This window comes from Thermobia domestica, chromosome 12 (assembly GCF_964235325.1).
Source record: "Thermobia domestica chromosome 12, izTheDome1.hap1.1, whole genome shotgun sequence".
NCBI lineage: Eukaryota > Metazoa > Arthropoda > Insecta > Zygentoma > Lepismatidae > Thermobia > Thermobia domestica.
The window spans coordinates 121,829,938-121,849,658 of NC_137465.1; the positions used below are offsets into that span (position 1 = coordinate 121,829,938).

The 19,721-nt window shown below is 36.5% G+C and overlaps 2 protein-coding genes across 2 annotated transcripts in view; one reads left to right on the top strand and one right to left on the bottom strand.

Moving 5' to 3' along the window:
- The window catches only part of Smn (survival motor neuron), a 51,828-nt gene extending 36,761 nt beyond the window's left edge, over positions 1-15,067 (top strand). Inside the window, exons 6-7 of the mRNA XM_081734046.1 lie at positions 7,690-7,816; positions 14,616-15,067. Of these exons, the coding sequence (XP_081590172.1) occupies positions 7,690-7,816; positions 14,616-14,728 (240 nt within the window). The 3' untranslated portion in view covers positions 14,729-15,067. The remainder of the gene's footprint in view (positions 1-7,689; positions 7,817-14,615) is intronic.
- Positions 15,068-15,072: 5 nt separating this feature from the next.
- The window catches only part of LOC145666613 (katanin p60 ATPase-containing subunit A-like 2), a gene marked incomplete in the record, with an annotated part of 83,939 nt that continues 79,290 nt past the window's right edge, over positions 15,073-19,721 (bottom strand). The window contains 1 exon segment of the mRNA XM_081734045.1: positions 15,073-15,242. Coding sequence (XP_081590171.1) covers positions 15,106-15,242 — 137 coding nt within the window.

Sequence of the window (19,721 nt, forward strand, 5' to 3'; positions counted from 1 at the left end):
TGTGGTTCGGATTTCACGTTAATCAGTAGGTTCACGTCTTATATGGTCTCGCTGCTGAACGGGACGTTAAACTCAACTCAACAATCTCTTTTAATCCAAAAAATATTTCTCAATATTACTAATTTCATGCTATTCAATTGGAATATGTGCATAAAGTATAATTCAAACTTTTATATTTATCAAATATTACAATTAGCTACTTATACTAATATTACAAATGGCTACTTTATTGGTTGAAGCAAAAAAAAAAAAAAAAAAAAAAAAGATGTATGACTCGAACAGGAATTGAATCTGGAACCCTTTACACATGAGTCAAAGATTTTCCTCACTTTGCCACGCCGACACTTGGTAAATGTGTTTCGTACAATATATGCAGCGAGTAGAAAACTTTAAGACGATTTTTCTCCGTTATTTTTGGCCATTTTGCTCTCCCAGTTTGCAATATTAATTCTTTAAATGTGCACTAACAACTGGCAAAAAAATGGCCCCGAAGTTCACTTACCAAAGTCTGCCTTCTCCTTGTGAGTGTACCCCCCGGAACATTAATTCTGAAAGAATCAGTGCTTTCACCGAATACTGATTTTTGTTTCTAATCTTGTAGACATATCTGCTGAGGTGGAAGTCATAATTTACGTTTTAGCGAAATATTTCTGAATAGAATTTCGTTCAGAAAAAGGATGACTTCAAATCTATACTTCCTACACATTATGGATTAGAGGGGATACCTAGTACTTTGCCGTACTATGTAAGGTATGCCGAACAATTGTTCGTAAGGAGAATGCACAAGAAAGTAAAAAAGCAGTATCATCTTTAGATTTTTATTCAAAACTTTCAATTGAAAAATAATTCGTTGATCATTGAGACAATTTTAAACAAATTCAAAATACTTTGATGGATTCCTAATTGCAATTCTTAATTCAGAAATCTGAGGACGTTTATATTCTAAGTGACGAAAATACCAGAGGTTCTTGTCTAACGAGTTAATTGGCTTCCTAGCGTAATTCTTTATTTTTTTCCTGAAAAATGAAATGAAATCTTTGAGTTTTACGTCCCACGGTTATGCCGGTTAGGCTAAAGGAGACGGTGATTATGAGAAATGCATGAAATGGTGGAATGAATAAAGAGGGAGGAAACGGGAGAACCCCGAGAAAACCCACGCACACGGTGTTTGTCCACCACAAAGTTCACTTGGCGGGAGCAGGGTTTGAACCCGGGATCCCATGCACCAGAGGTGAACGCTCTACCACTGAGCCACCGCGGCCCCCTATTTCTTTTCTGTACACGAAAATACATAGATTAATACCTATGATATTAATCAAAGAAACTTCTTTCTGACGTAACAAGCAATTATTGTAACCACACTTACTTCTAATTTAATATGATGTGTAACTCTTGTTATAGATGTTATGTCAGTTTGAGAGTTTACACTGTAAAAGTTATAGAAAGAGAGTCCTTAGCAATCTGCTGATTAGGTTGCTCTAGATTGTATTAACTGCTAAGAATTGCGGGATTAAGCATTGTTCTATTGTTAAATTATTATTTATTATTTAACACTATTTTGAAGAGGGAACATAATTAAATTAACTCTCGCAGAAAATAATAAACATTTTACGAAAACAATTGTTTCAAAAACTTTATTACATGAATGGTAACTAATGAATGTAGGTTTGCAGTTAGCACTGGCGCTTCAAAATCAGGAGTCTCCGTATTTCAGTTAAATATATGCCTTCTTGGCTAGAGATTCTCCATCCCATTACGCGGAGACAGGGATACATTTTTTTAGTATATAGGCCATGGCTGAATTAATAAATATTCTATTCATTTTTTGTTAATGTTTCAGTGCACCTGGGTCTTTTGGGCTATCAACTTTATCTAATATCTTTTAAATAAATAAAACACATAACGTAATCACCATAATTTGATCCCACATTGAATACAAGAGTGAAGTCAAAACATACTCTTACAAAACATTATACAGCTCAATGAAGACAGTAAATATAACTAATTTATTCTAAATGAACGTTTAAAATAAATGTGAATACCATATTGTATGTATACTGATAATCAAATAATTTCCCTAATTTCAGCGATTCAGTTATTCAAATAAGGTTGAATACTAGCATGTGCAATCCTTCTAGTTGGTGGTTTTATACAGGGTGTTTCAAAACAACACTGGCAATATTTGGGGTGTAATTAATGACACCAAGATAGGACAAAAAGTATAGACCAATCTGGGTGCACAAATGCTTCCTTTCGGAGTTATAGTCTGCCAAAAATATGAAAAATGAACTTCAATGGTCTATAGGTCCTAAACTATGGCACCCACCGTAGTCGGGTCAAGACTTCACTTAGGAACTATATGTGCTCTCTCCAAATATCCAAGTTTCACAATCCTGCGGTACTTCCGCAACAATTTTTATAGAGGTAGTTGGTGAGTACTTCAAATTATATGCTCGTAGCCAAACTCCCTCTATAAAAATTGTTGCGTGAGTACCTTAAGATTCTGAAACATGTATTTTTGGATAATGCACACATTAGTTTCTAAGTGAAGTCTTGACCCGACTACAGTAGGTTCAATAGTTTTGGACCTATGGACCTTTAAAATTCATTTTTTTTTCCCATGTTTTTGGCAGCCTATAACTCCGGAAGGAAACATTTGTGAATCCAAGTTGGTCCATATTTTTTGTCTCGTCTTGGTTCAGGAATCACCTCCCAAATGTTGTCGGTGTTGTTTTGAAACATTCTGTAAATTTGATATCAAATAATAGGTATGGTTCAGAAGTATAAAAAAGATAATAATCAAAATTCAGTAAGGTTTATCAAATTTGCTTTGGAAACACGCGAAAATCTAGTTAAGAATTTCAAAAGTACTTTAAGAAATTTATCCTAATTTAGAGATACGAATCCACTTTATTTTAATGGCGTAAAGGGCTCGGATTCGATTCCCGGTGGGAGCTCATGTGGTTCGGATTCCACATGAGTTAGTAGGTCCACGTCTAATATAGCCTCGCTGCTGAACGGGACGTTGAACTCAAAGACAACTCAACTCAACCCAACTTCATTTCAAGTTTGGTTATGAATACGAATTTGCTTTAAATCACTTGCAAAGAAAATACAATTTTCGACTATTGCATTTTCCTTTTCATCAGTCAATAATGAAGCCCTACGTTTTTAATGCAACAGACGTCTTCTTAATAATGCCAAACAATGGTAGTAATTAGGTATATATCTTGTATATAATTTTTAATTACGAAGGAATGTTACGTATGAAATTTTGCCGGCTTGGCAGCAATTGTGCAAGGTATTGGTAGGCGGTAATCGCTAGTGAGAGACTAGAGTGGAGGTAGCATTTCGGGTTTACGTGGTAAGGGTTGTGAGATCGAATCCCACTCAAAGCACATTTTATTTTTAAAAAAATATATTTCGATGATTGCACCACAATTTTTTCTGCATGCTTAATCACATATTCATATTCACTTTATGGATGAAATGCAGCCCTTGAAAGGGCTGTTTGAAACTAAACACGTTCTTAATATGATGTCCAGTGACCACCGGCTTCAACAACCGCTAACATTCGACGAGGCATTCTTTCTATCATTCGACGGACATAGCCCGTGCCATTCGCAGCAAGATCTTCCCAAGCATCAATGACCGAATCCTAGAGGTCATTGGAAGTTCTAGGAACTTCATTAGCCCATTTCTCCCTCAAACACCTCTTTACCTCTGCCCAGACATTTTCTATTGGGTTAAGATCTGCTCCGCGTGGAGGCCAATTGATTACCTCTACATCATTTTGCTCTGCCAGCCACTCTTGGACAACTCGTGACATACGGGCAGGTGACCGATCGTGTTGAAAGTGGATTGCTCCCTCAGGATAACGTTTGCGAACAGCTGGCAGCATAACTCCAAGATGAACTTATGCTGCGCACCTGTAAGACGCCCATCAATCCTGTGAGGATACCCAAATCCATCTGCAGAGATCCAGCCCCAGACAGCCACTGATATGCGTCCGCTGGAACGCTTGTGCCATATGTATCGAGGATCGAACCTGGAACCTCTCTCACGAAAGACACAAACTGGTCCATCATTTGCAGAAGAAAATACACATTCATCGCTGAAAATGACACTTGTCCAGTTCCAATGCATATTTTCCTCTGCAAATTGACGTCGTCGCCTGATGTGTTCCGCCTAATAGCTGTTTGACGTGATTCAGGAAAGTCAGCGGCTTGTCGCAATTGACGCGAATTTGAATGGAGAGTTTCCTTGGCTTGTTCAACCAGACGACGGTCTTGCTCGTTTGTGGTAACTCGCCGTCTCCCATTACCACGATGACGGTGGGCCAACGATATCTGTGTGCCCACCGCTGACCTGTTCTAGGGTGAGTGCCTACATGTTCCACGGCTTGTTTAGCGCTGTAACCTTCGTCAAGAAGCGTTATGAAACGAATTCTTGCTTCCTCCATGACGCCTACCATTGAAATGTAAGTGAATGTCTATCTACAAGAAATCTCATGTATTACGTGGCATTTACTAGACACGAACTCCCTTTTATCGAATTTTGATCGGTTGTCATATCAGATATTTGGTAGTGTGAATTGAGTCCTTACTTAATAGCCCTACAGTACCACAGGAAACACAGCCAGAGGAGTTTTCTTTCAGCTTTACCTTTGAATGTGCATAATGTAATTTGTATTCTCCAGGCGTTTCAATAATCAAACACACTTAACTTCAGAACTAGTAACAGTATATATGTATATACCTCAGTTTCATTTAATGACGTCTAGAATACTTCTTACAGCACCGAGGTTATATAAGACGTAGACCTACAGACTAGCGTTTAATTTGAACAAATGCACATTTACCGATAATCGAATCAGGCCCGTATCCAGGGGGGTCTAGGGGAGGCGGCTCCCCTAAATTTTTACTGCCCCCCTAACTTCAGCCGGGCCCTACATTTTTGGACTGACTACCAGCCTGAATCGAATCCAAAGTGCCCTCATTCCTTTCACCAGGATACATCTTAGCCGCAAGTGAACACATTCCTTTAAATTATATTTACTTAAAAAGTGCATTGTTTCAGAGCTAGGGCTGACCAAAATTGGGAAAAAGCCAAATTTCAACAGGCCCTATTTCGAATTTTAGAAACTGTGAATGGTGGTCCTTATCAGCACAATGGAAGCCACGCTTACACAATCCAAAAGTGCATATTTCGTCAATTTTTAATAGGTATACAAGGTATTCCCTACAGGGTGTAATTCTCAGATATGCTCTCAATAGAGTTTTCAGATATACCCTGATTTCAAGGAGGGTCCAAAGTAGGCAGAAGATAAGCCTTAACAATAATGGATATCCAGTGCTTCGGAGGGAAGTCGGAAGTGTTAGGAACCGGCAGCTCCATGTTTTTTGTGTTCCCAATAAGGTGTGATGCGATATATTTTGTCACGGTATATTTCACGTTCTCTTCACTCATAAGCGTGAAAGAAAACATTGCAGCATGCGTTTTCCCGATACGAGAAACCTTGCTGCTGACGATCCTTAACACTTCCGACATCGCGCTAAAGGATTTTGTGTTCACTGCTATCAAGGCTTATCATTTGCCTACTTTGGACCGATCATGAAGTCAGAGCATATCTCAAAATTCGGTTGATGGTATGTCTGGGAATTTCACCTTGTATGGAATACTCTGTACACCCACTGAAAATTAATGAAATATGCATTTTTGGATTTCATATGCGTGACTTCCTTCACCTGATAAGGACCATCATCTACAATTTCTGGAATTCGAAATAGGACATATTAAAGTTTTGTTTTTTCGCGATTTTAAACAGCCCTAGCTCTGAAACTACGCACTTTTCCCCACAGGTCCATATGAACTTTTTCTCTTATTTTGATGTGAGGAATCACCTCTTAGAGTTTGTCGGTGTAGTTCATTAACACCCTGTATACAACTCTAATAATACTAGTAATGGCTGTTCCTTTGACGGAAAGAAAAAAGTAAATATTACAAGTAATGACTGTTCCTTCGGCGAGAAAAAACAAAATACACTTGACGAAGACTCGAACATGGATCAACTGATTGGTAGATTAGAACGTTATCTACTACGCCACATACTCAGGTGCATGTATTTCGCTATACACTTTAAACATCCAGTTTGTGATTTTTGTTTCTGTTATCTTACCATATAACAGTTTCTCTGCTTTCCCTGCTTGTTACACTATTCGTGTTATTTGTTGTGTAAATTGCATCTGCAAACGTAATATATTTTGTTGATTTACCAGCATCCACAGCTTTAAACGTTTTTATGGTCAATTACATTAACCGAACCGATTTTCTCGTATCTTCCATCGCGTCAAGAAGCAACAGATACTATCCTGCGGAGAACATGCATTTTCTTATGTGACAGGCAATACCTATCCGACCGTGAGTGCCATTACTTCTTTTTACACCCTATCCCTTGGTTCGGATCAACTTCGTGTCCCTTCGTGTGCTACGAAGAAAGCCGAAGGATCGCCAACCGACACAGTTTCTCTTCAAGCTATCGAGTCAGAGTGATTGAATTATATAATTGTATTTTATTTATTTATTTACTAAACAAATTTCCGATACAGCAAAAATACCATTATTTTTGTAAAATGTTTATTATTTTCATGAAGCAGAGTGAATTTTCTACTTCCCTTTAGAACTATCCCTACTAATTTTTAATCGACATCTAATAGTTTACGTTCATTATTTCTGTTTATTTCCTACATATTACTTGCAGAAACTATGGGGAGTAAATGTTTTATTTAATTACTGTTTTATAAAAGTTTAGTCATATGTTAATTAAAATTCCACTATTTGTAAGTTTCTTATTTCGGTTATGAAAATGATGATAAATGAAGTTCCGCTTTTTATAAAATTATTGACAATTTTAATGTTTTTAAAGACATAATTCTAAATTGTTTGGAAATATTCAAATAAACTAGAATGAAGAGGATAATATTAAGGATCATTATTAGAACAAAACATTGTTCCTTAAGGAATTTACAGAATCAAGCTTTTCTTTAAAAAAAGAAAAAAACTGTTACTATAGGGTATGGGATTCGAAGTGATGATCATGGAAAAAAAAAGCACGTAAAGAACAAGCTTTAACCGACTACTCTACAAAGGTACGGTAAGAAGTGCACCTTGGCAGACGCATATAACGAAACCACTAACACATAATGCCTGATTGCTTCGCACATTTTGTAGCTTATTTCTATTTAGTCCTTTGTTTAAATGTAAAATGCTTAATAGCAATGATTGTTAGAGTTGTACCACATGTATAGTAACTAACCTTATGACAGATTTACGTTGTATTTCTAACAAAGCATAAAATTCCTTCCCTCTTTGTAAATTTCGCTGCGCGTTTCCCACCTTTATGAAAATGGAACTTAGAATTTTACAATGAAAGTTTCGGAGATTTCTGTTTTTAATTATAACTTGCTTATTTCTTAATTTTTTATTGAAATATTTTTTGGAAATATGTGTTTTGTTTTTCTGCTCATTTGCAAGAAGACATGTGACATTTTCTATCACAAGAAAGAGCGTTATTTCTATTTATGTAATTTCTAAAGACATGCGACAACAATTTTGGACATAAGTGTACATCTTCGTCGAAACGGTATCAACAAAACAAATTATCCAGAGTCTGTTTAATTTTTCTTTTAGCATATGCCTCCTATGCCAATTCCAGTTCCACCGCCTCCCCTGCCGTTGCTGGATGACGCAAATGAGTGCGATAGTCAGGCGCTCTCTGCTATGCTTATGGCATGGTATATGAGCGGTTTTCACACAGGTGAGTAGTACGATTATGAGAAAGACACCGAATAATGATTTGTTCTTGTGTACAAACATATATGAGGTAACTTCTCGTAGGTAATTGAGTCATAACTAATAGAATGCTGATATCGATGTTTGGAGTTCTGACTTTAGATTTCCATAGCAGATTACTCTGAGAAATGTTCTTTTCTTTTGCCTAACATCCTTCTTTCTACATTCTGTAAACTGTATGGCTCCCATACTTTGGTGAGTGTCTGATTCGATTTCAGAAAATTACATATTAAATAACACAAGTCTGGGATCGAAAAACTGCAGCGAAGTTCTCGTATGAAGACATTTGCATGCTGAATACGGAAAAAAAAAGAAAAAAAATCCAACACGTTAGGTTTTCTTGCAAATCTAGGGTGTAAAATATCTTTCACTTCTGCCATTGAACGAACAACCTTGCGAGTTATTCTCTATTAATAAATATTTGTAATCAACAGTGAATTATACAAGGTTGATGAAGAGTACTAAATAAGGGAAAATGTAGGATGATGAAGGGGAGGGGATGAGGAAGTATGGATACCGTAGGGAAAGGGGAATTTGAACTGTTGTATGCTTAAGCGAAAGACTGGAAGTACTGGAAACCGAAAGAGAACCAGAAGAAGTATAAAAGATGAAAAGATTTCACAGGTCAACAGTGTGATTACTGAACATTTATCAGTCACAAATATGGCATAAATGGCAAATGTAATTCTGTTTTGTGTGTTAATGAAACGATGTTTTTTTGACAAATCAGTTTATTATTCTCCTCTGTTTTGCAAATAAACTTTACGTGATGGAAAAAAGAGGGCCATTTTCAGGCTCAGCACACCCCAAAACATAATAATCGTAAAAGAAACCCATGTAGGTGTCAGAAAAAAATATTTATGTAGACTTGTGTAATTTATTTCTCATCGCTAGGCTGTAATGCATAGTCTTTAGTTATCTGCATCTCAGTTGCAGGACTTTTACCTCTTCAGAGAGACATACTTATTGAGTTGAGAAACATAGAAAGACTTAACGGTGAAAACACATTTCAGTACACCCATGGATCTGGTTCAAAGTTATATACAAGAAGAAGGTAATAGTAGGTGAAGATCCTAATATTGCACCCATGAGATTCCCCGAACATATACATGGTGTTGAAAAGCATACAGTACTCAGTACTCACCTTACAAACATACGTAACAACCCGTAGCGGCCATAGAAGCCATTGTTCGGGCAGGTGGCCGGTCACACAGATGCTGAATGTCTGTCTAGGGTTACCGTATCTCACAGTTGTTGCAAATCTTCTGGTAGCAGGGGGATGGTCGTTCGAGGCACCATCCCACCATGTACCACATCTCGATAGGGCATGCCAATGTAGAGGCGTATATTACGTAGAATACACTGGATTGTCTTCTCGGTATGGAAATGCACGTTATCCAACTGGAAAATGGAGTCCCGCATCGTATCCAGTTAAGTTGAAGAGCAGGATTGAAATCACGAATACGACGAACTAAACGGAGACAAGGGACGAGCGGAATGTGTAACTTATTATCCCCAAGGAAGTACCAACATGCCAAGCGTGGGTACCATCTAGCGAGTGCGAACACACATTGGATTTTCCACTCACCTGCATATTCGCGGACACCCACACGGTCGTCACTACATTCAGAACAGAACCAAATCATCGAACCACCACCGCCGTTCTTTGCCTCACCATAGCAGTCTTTTCCGACCACCGAACATATCCTTGACAATGAGCAGAAGTTAGAAGTAATCATGGCAGAGATATGCAGAAACTTCGACTTGCTTGCGTACATGCTTGGATGTAATCGGTGGTTCTGATTGTAATAAGGATCGCCGTGCTGTTATTAGGGTAGCCAGAATGAGCCTTCTGTTGAGGAGTATCAAGATGCGTTTCTTGGATACGTCAATGCAGGAACTCTTGTCTCTTATTGTGTACACTACCAGGGGACCACATTGTTACGACCCGCACGAACAATAATTTTTCAGACTGACAACCCGATCTTTCACTTCCTCATTATAGAACTACGTTTAGAATTACTTAATTGCACTGCTGACGTCATCTTGACATTGCAGATACAAACAGATCGAGACAGAACAGAGTTGCAAACCCGTTACGACGACCTTTAGGCTATTAAAAACATGTCCTCTAAAGCCTTACCTCTACGATGGTCAGTGTAGTGAGATTCAACGTACCCTCTAGAGACACATTTCGCAGTGCAAATTTAATTTGAATCTGAGTATATATATTCGATATTAAATGCGTTTCTACCAGTGCATTTTATTAAATGTATTGTAGCTTCTTTTTCAATGCTATATAGTTGTAGAACAATTAAAAGCCTTTCAGTGAATAACTAAACGTTACTTACGAGGCCAGTTTCTAAATCTATTCTAAACTATGGTACAATAATTATAAGCTCAACGCACTAAATACTTTTCGAAATATCCACTATTAGCCTTCACATGAGCCTCAAGTTTCTGAGGAAACTCATCAATTGCACTATGCTCGATTGCCGGTGATTCTGTAACAAGGAACGTTTGAGACTGGAATATAGTTCTGTTTCTTTCTCCACTCCATAGAGTAGAGTACATACGTATATTCCAGAGTGCTGAAGTGGGAGTTGTCCGAAGTCCATTCTTCTTTAAATGGACCAAGAATAGCTTCAGCTTTATGTGCTGAACTTAATATCGCAAGCAGATTGTCCTTTTAAACATGCTCCGAACACGCTATAGTGGAATATAAGTCTGTAACTAACTACAATATGTAGAGGAAGACAGCAGTACTACCAGCCTTAAGCTTTCTTAATTCAGAATATGCATATGAGTTTCCGTAAACTTAAGACCTTTGTAAGAGTAATAATTGATATTTTGAAAAATGTTTGGTACGTTGTATTTGTAATTATTGTATTTAACTAGGGATGTACTTGAACCTGAACCCACAAATTCATGAGTGGCTATAGACTTTGCAATGAAGATGTGTTGATATTTTGACCCACCGCTATTTCGCACAGGCTTATCGTAGAGAGTCGAGACTTGATTTATCTTCTTCCATTTAACACTAACCTTCATATGATATGCAAGTTGCCCCCCTTTCCATTTAAAAATTTTGAGTTGGACCCTATCTGGGACTCTGCGGGGGACTTTGAGACAATTTATTTTACTTTGAAACGTTGTAGTTTTGAAATGATGAAAGACATGTTTTTCTGTTTTCATGTCTGTCTCACCGTTTCAGATTTTTCGGGGTTGCAACGGACTTTATGGACACGCTTAAAGGTTTTAATAAAAATAAGTAAAATGCTACCCCCCAAGCGGAATTCATGAGACCTCCCCAATTTTGGTAACTGGTTTTGGTCTTACCTTGACCTGAGCTTTCAGGAAATATATACATCACCCCCACTTTGTTGTTTCAGGTTCTGTATCCCGGGTTAGTCATAAAACATAATTAATAAAATATTTTTAGAAACTGACCTCGTAGTTAACGTGTAATTCTTTTAACTGCAGTGTGACTATGTAGCTTTGAAAAGGAAGTTACATGCATTTCATAGAATATTTACGTTATTAACTGTACCATTTCCATAACTCTAGATAGATATTTATATGAAATTCAGAAATTTAGGGGGAAAAAATCTTAGAAAGAAGATTAAAGACCTTCTGAATGATACATTACTCCAGTCCCCTTCCTAATATTTGTGAGACGCCCCCGATTACCACCTTTGATGAGAACGCTGATAACATTTTGCTACCTCTGCAGATTAACATGTATAACCGTCACAGTCTTAGTGTGTGTTTAGTGTAGGAAATAGATTATAACGACTTTACATATGGCATACAGTAAGTCAGTTGTCTTGGGAAAGTACAGAACCGGTAGTAATTTACTAGGGGAAGTGAGCTTTTCTCAGATTTACAAGAAATTGCTCATTATTATACAAAAACGGCATATATCTCTCGAAAGACACGAAAAGAGTAGTTTACTGGTGAGGTGAGAACAAGATCTTGTAAAACGTTTATTTATTTATTTATTTATTTAAAAAATATTAACTAACCCTATAGTATGGCATAACCTACTTGTTTGGGGATACACAGAAAGGGTATTTTACTGGTGCAGTGATTTTTCTTTAAACTAAAATTTTTTAGCTATCTATAACAATTATGTTCGTATTTCATAAATATTTAAGTAACAGCTCAACGGTATAACATGATTCACGATTCAATTTAATAAATGGAAACAGTTTCCTGTTAGCCTTTCATTTGATTTTTCTCGTACGCGATGGAACTCATCCGATTTTGACCAAAATTGGTATGGCGGTAGACCTTAAGGAGATCACTACACATGTGGTTACCGAGTTATTAACTATCAGAGTTGGGTTTGGACTTTGTAGAAGAATATTTAAATCGCTTGCAGGGTCATAGTGGTCTGGTCTCTTGTAAATAGTTGAAAAGTGACCCAAAGCACACGAAAAAGTGACCAAAATCTCATCATGCCCCTTTTTTCTCTTGTCAATTTCTCCATCACCTCTCTCTTCGTTTGTTGTTTTGTTTTAACTTTTCTTCTTTACTTCTTCTGTTTGAGCTTCCTCCTTTCTTAGGTTTTCTAAGTCTGCTTTGTAGTTACGGTAAGCAGACTTAGCAGATGTAAGAAGCTTCTGAGTAAGTGGAATCAGTTCTAACCTATTTCCGAATTTCTTCATCCCAGACATTATATTTAGCTTAGTATTGAGAGTTCTCAAAGCCACGAAATATTCAAATTCATCACATACTCTTAAGAAGAACATACAAAAAGCATAACACAAAACGAACATGATGAACCCCCCCACACACACACACACAACGTTGAGCAGAGCGTTAACTATTACAAAAGAAAACTAGAAGACTATTATGATAGAAGAAAGAATAGACAGAAGGGTTCTCAACCCCACCATGAGAGCTTAAGCATCCACCAACCATCCACTGTGCTTTAGAAAGAATAAAACCTGAGGTGAGAATAAAACGGACTGTTTCACATATGGCAGCAAGTACTGAGGCTTTCAGAAGAGTAATGAGTAACAAGTTTCTGCCTTTTTCCACTTATTTTTATATTTTTCTTAGAAAACTTCCAATGCAAAACAAATCACACGAAAAAGTCACTTGACCTCCCAGAAAGTAACTTTTAGTGACCAACTTAAAAAAAAAAAAAAAAAAAAAAAAAAAAAAAAAAAAAAAAAAAAAAAAACACTTTTAGTTAAAATAGTGACTCGCTATGAGTCCTGCGCATGCTATTAATGAACCTCATTCATTCTTGACCAAGTTTGGTATCGTGATAGATCTCGAGGAACTTGGCATACACGAGACATATTACGATGTACAGACTTCGGTTCTCGAATTACTGGCAATCAAATTGCGACTTGAACTCAGTAAAATCAAGAAATTTCATTACAATGCGATCGATTAAACTCATTCAATCTTGACCAAACTTGGTATCGTGGTGTACTTTTACGAGCCTACTACATGCGAGTTTAGTATAAAATAGTGTGCAAACATTAGGTTCCCGCATTATTGGCTATGAGACTCGGGTTGAGTTTGGACTCGGTGAAATCAAGAAATTCCACAAAAACGCGATTGATATAACTCAGCAGGTTTTGATTACACTTGGTGGTAGTGCTTGACAATGATTAGTGCACATATAATATATTATGGTGTGCTGACCTTTGGTTCCCGAGTTACTGTTCATCAGAGTTGGAGTCTGGACTTATATTTGTACTAATTCTGATAGCCAGTAAATTCAGAGTCAAAAATACATGCTCAAAATAATAGCGCATATGCCTACTAAGTTCATCTATCTACCATTGTTTCATCAAAGTTGGAGTTTGGACGTAGTCAGATTTTTCTAGAAAACATTCATTAGACGCAATCAGTGGCATTGATCCGATCTTGATCAGATTTGGCATGGTGGTAAATCTTTATAAGCTTAGCATGCGTATGAAATATCAGTGTGTTCAGATCATAGATTTTCGAGTTATTTGCAGACAAAGTTGAAATTTAGACTTACTGGTGTTACTGCAGACTACAATATTTCATATGGACATTAAGACGGTTAAAATGTATCAATATTTTAAATTTGGTCAATTGGAGACTTTCTACGGATGATTGATAATGGGTGTGAGGAAAGAAACGAGCGAACTGCGAGAAGTTTAATGTGGTGGTTCATACTTTTTTAGAAGAGCTTTCTCGTGGCTATGCGGTTAGCATACGCGTCTTTGGCGTGGGAGATTCCAGTTCTATTCCCAGCGAAAGTTCATATGGTTCGGATCCCACACTAAGCTGTAGTCCACATCTCATATAGTCTCGGTACTGAACGGAAAGCAAAATTCTACCCTAACCAACGTACCTAGAGTACTGCAGTTGAATGAATTTTTGTTCTTCTAGAAACATCATTGACTTGCAGGATTTTTGCAAGAAAATCACAAGCCGTCTAATGACAAACGCTTCATATATAAGCAAGTATTCCTGTTGAGAAAATACTGGTACTTGTATATGTTCTGTATACGTCAAGCAATAAGCGCAGATTTGGCAGAAGTTGTTTATGATGCTTCTTTCTTTTCTTTTTTAAAGAAATCAAGTGTGTCTTTCAGGTTGACCTGTTTCAGCTCTTTTAATTTGTGATACTATTCTAAAATAATCATGCTTAATAGAAACAATTGTACATATTCACTTATTTGATAAATTAATTATTTTTGTGTAACTAAACATGTTAGTACATTTGATCGTTACATTTAACTTACATACATTTTACTTTTTTGTCTTAGGATACTATCATGGTCTTAAGCAGGCAAGATGCAGTTCGCAATCAGCGTTTCCAAGCAATTTCTCAAAAGGGACAGACTCTCAAACTGATAAAAACCAGAAGAAAAAAAGATGAAATATTATACGGGACATGATTTTACTAATAATTAATTTAAACAGTTTAATGTTAATAGTGATGATAAAATTCAATGATTTTTCACGTCAAGGCATTTCAAAAAGTGGTTTTAATATCAAGTAATATTCAGTTTGTGTGCAAAAAAACATTGTGTTAAGAAGATGTGTAACCTGGATCTTAGAATTTAAAAGCTGATGGACTTCTTTGAATGACATTCACGAACATATGATATTTGTATTTACTTTAAGTTGTGTAAGACTATTTCATATTTCCTTATGTGTTTCCAGTATTTTTTTTTTGACATGGCATAATACTATGTATATCTAGAGTAAAATTTTTTGATAAAGAAATTTACGGGTTTTATTAAGAAAATACACCTATACAGAACCAAATTCCTTTTGCCATTGTTGGTACTTTTTAACTAGGTGTGCCGCCGAAGGCTTAGTTCTTTCTAGTGCTGATAGTAGGTCGTGTGTTGTAAGCCTTTTTATTTTTAACATTGGAAGCTTCATATCTGAAAAAGAAAGAAAAATAATAAAATTTTGATATAATAATTTTAAAACTTGAATTAATTTTCTCGAGTTACGATATTTTGATAAAAATGCTTATATTCAGGGTAAGGGGAAAAAAACAAGGAATGTCCATGTGTGTGCTTTAACGGGTGCTTTGTCCTATCTGTTGGTAACTCTTGGTACTATCTGACTGTATATACCGCACATGCGTAAATGTAGAAATGTCCATGTAAAAGGAGCAAAAGATTTGACTAACTCTATTCATTTTGTACGCGGTTTCAATATTATAACGCCGTTTTCTCGTAAATCCAGTTTTGTGACATTCCTTCTTTTTTTTCCCTTACTTTCATATATGAATGCATCGCGTTTTTAGTTCTAATCGCAGCTGAAATCTTAAATATTACTTCATTCTATGATTTAGACGGGTTACATTACAGTATCTCTGCAATAGTATACTACTTGTAAGAAGTGTGCCTATTATATCTTATGAAGAGAAATCTTTCTGTAATGAATAAGATTTACCTGTGGAAGTAGGGCTATGAATGCATTTGGGTGACTTTGACCAGATCATCTTTGTGAATAATGGTCCCCCACTACTTACAGATTAAAGTATTCGTGATTAAGCAAAGATATTATCTATCATTCTTAGTTAAAATTAAGATAATATCGATGGTTATTTGCAGTTACCTTGTATCTCAAGAGTATGCCATTTCAACTGTTGAAGATTGTTATTAAATTGCGCAGAAAACATGTGCCTACATGAGATATTTATTTATTGAAAACTCACTAATGAGTGCAAATATTTACTTTCGCATCTATATAAGTTGGAAAATGGGTATCTTCCCCTCCCCCTGTTCATAAACTGGCTACAGGGTATTATCAAATATTACTTCTGAACCTGATTTAACATTGTGGTGAATTTAATTTCCATAAAATTCAGATAGTTTTATTTCACCCACATATATAAGTAAATGTAATTTCGAATGAAAATCTTCAAATTTATTCATTACATCCAATAAGATTGTTTGAAAGGTTTCTGAAGAATAAGACAAGACGAAAAAATAAAGATTTGTAAAAATTGTATAATTAAAATGAGTGAGATTTTTATGAAATTCGCAGTCAGATATTACTAATACTAATATCTTTCATTTGATGACAGATATTACCAACAACAGATAACGACAGTTAGCTCTCTTTCCTCAGTTTTAACAAACAATCCTCAGCCTGTTTGATAGCAGACTGCTACGTAGATACTATTCTATTTCTGTACACAAACAAAGAGTTGGATTTTCTATTTAACAATTCACACGATCCATCGTAGATTAAAATGTACACTGAACACAAAAATAATCATAGTTGCTTCTCATTTTTGGATTGATAGACGGACACAGGTGTTCACAGAGAAACTCTATAGAAAAAAATTATATACATGCTACCTTGGCGCATCTTCCGATAACTAGGGCGGGACAAATCGGAAATCGTTAGGAAATTTGAGAAGATCGGTAATTCTGCCAAGAGTTAGGGAATATCGACTTACTAAGAATGAAAATTTTAAGATGATTTCAGATGTGGTTGAGTGCTTGTTTTTTAATTGGGAACTTCAGACATGATAATCTTATCTATATTTCCTCTAACGATATATAACAAAATGATGTTATGTGGTCGTGTGCATTATCTTTTGCTTTCAATTGTGCAGGGGAATATCATATTGATGAATCATCCACAAAATGCACTTAGATCAACGATGTAATGGTAAATTTATTTTCGAAGCGCGCGTAATTTTAACATTTTTCCATTTTCTTGTCCAGTAGTTTCAATTTTATCGTAGTTTCCTGTCCTGCATTAAGTGAAGGTAGCTAATCGCGCAAATGAAAGGATTTTGGAAAACGGTTACTCGTTTTCATGTTTCTGTGTTTTCACTGTTTTGTATTTTAATTCACAAAGTTGTTTATTTCGGAAGTACTTACGAGTTTATGAAAACTGCTCATATAATTGCACATCGACGCATTGGATCAATACTCAATGGATGGCAAGACTAATTTAATCGGATTATTGATTTTTGGATGTGGGATACTCTATAGATACCAAAGTACTTTCTATTTTGTGCTTATAATGTAATATTTAGGGTACATATTTAATCATTTTCCATTAATAGTTACACATTTGTAATGATGTTAGTGATGATTCGTATCATAAATATTACATATATACAGGGTGTAAAGAAAGGTTGTTTACAACGCTTGGGAGGTGATTCTACAGATGAAAACAAGTAAAAATGTCTATGTAACACAATGTCCATCTCGGCCTCCTAACCGAGTTACGGACGTCCAAAAGGGTAGGAAGATGAACTTTGAAGGCTAATTCTGGCAAAACGACAAGAGATAGAAGGGTGGTGTTAGGCGGCCCACACAGACTCTCAACATGGACTATCCAAAGATACTAAGATTAGATGTGTACAAGGCGAGCGCAAGGGATTCCCCAAAGGATGCGAAGCATGCCGCGGACGTTATGAGGGCAAAGTGAGGTGAGAGGGTGTGTGTGGTGTTCATGCGTATTCAAGATGGCGAAGTGCGTGGTTGTATAACTGCACAGGAAAGAAGCGCAATTTCGACAGGTTTATTCAAAGCATGTTTTCGAGAAAGCAGAAACGGCAGTCCAGCAGTGGGATAGGGACATACAGCGCTCTACATAGGGTCGACAGTTGTGTAATTAGAAAGCGCTAATTGGGAGGTGATACAACGTTTACGATAGAGGAACCGAAACCTGTTCCGGTGATAGTACTTGTAGAAGATAAGCTTCAGCTGATTACTACAATTGCAATACAAACAGCAAGAATGAAAAACTGAGTAGTTAAGGCTGAATGCGACCACTGCGTTAGAATGTAAAAAACGTTTGAGGATATATATGACGAAACTATGAATCACACAAAGTTGTGAATTCGGATAATTGTAGATTACTTATGCATTGAACTATGCATTGAAAAAAGTAAGATATTCCTAATCATTGCCATTGTTGTATAAAAAAGAGCATTTGAATGAGAAGTTACGGTTTTCGATAATGAACTGAGCTTGAACAGTGGTTCTACTTGTTTCTTATTATTAAAGCAAGTTTTATTTAGTGACTAAGCTTTTCAAACTGTAGTTAGAAGTATAAAAGATATTGCAAGACTGCACAATTTTAAACTACAGGGTGTCCAAGAAGTCCTTCCCTGATTACAGAATTTGATAACTCAGGCTAGAAATAAGATAGAAATATGAAACTGGTGTTGAATTGTTTACAAACTATAAAAGTTTTGGTCACATCAGTACACTTCCACATGAGCACCCTTGGTAGCACGTAGCACATCTAGGCGATATTCAATTTCCATCCACACATTAGCCAACATCACTGGAGGGATCGATGCAACGACTGTGGTTATTCGTTGCTGCAGGGTTTCAAGATCTGGTACACGTGTTCGGTAGACCTCATCCTTGACATAACCCCATAAAAAGAAGTCTAATGGGGTTATGTCAGGAGAGCGTGGAGGCCAAGCTGTTGGTCCATCACGACCAATCCATCGCCCAGGAAATGTCCTATCGAGATAGGCACGGAGACTTGGTAAAACAGAACAAACCTAACACAGACAAAAACTTTTATAGTTTGTAAACAATTCAACACCAGTTTCATATTTCTATCTTATTTCTAGCCTGAGTTATCCATTTCTGTAATCAGGGAAGGACTTCTCGGACACCCTGTACTTCTTGTTTCGACGAAATTATCCACACAAATGGAGTGTTCTTCAGGTGGAATTCACCCGCAAAGAGATTCACACAGTACGGCAAGATGCCGAGACATAGCAGCAGTGGGAACTGGCATCCGGGATTGAACATGTGGGTGAAAGGGCAATTCGATGAGCATTTAAGTAATAATAATAATAATAATAATAATAATAATAATAATAATAATAATAATAATAATAATAATAATAATAATAATAATAATAATAAATTATCCCCTCGCGTACTTGACGCGTCGGGCAACCAACAGCGCCCGCTGTTTTATGAAGCAGTAAAACACCTCTCAAGTGAAAAGTTACCAGGTGATTTAGGAATAGCTTTCTGAGGAGTGTTGGAAATCTGGCAACCTTGCCTGTCATTACGAAAGGAAGAAGCAGAGTTTTTTATAACCGACAGACTGTGGCTTAAGTGTGGTCGCGTTTCTTACGCGTCACGTCTAGCCAGATGTTTACTATTTATTAACATAATTTAATACACTACAAACCAATCAAGTTTTATCCACGACATGACAAGGTTACTGTGGAGTTTAAGGACTTCCCATTGCTGAGTAAGGCTCCTCTAAACGCTCCCCACAACGTTTCTCGGTTTTTGAAAATTGTGGGAAAATGAAAGAAAGTAGTCGAATTTTGAAAATTCGGCCACACAGTGATCATGGAACACTATGAAGTGATCTTAAATAATTGATTTCCAGAAAAGATATTCGAT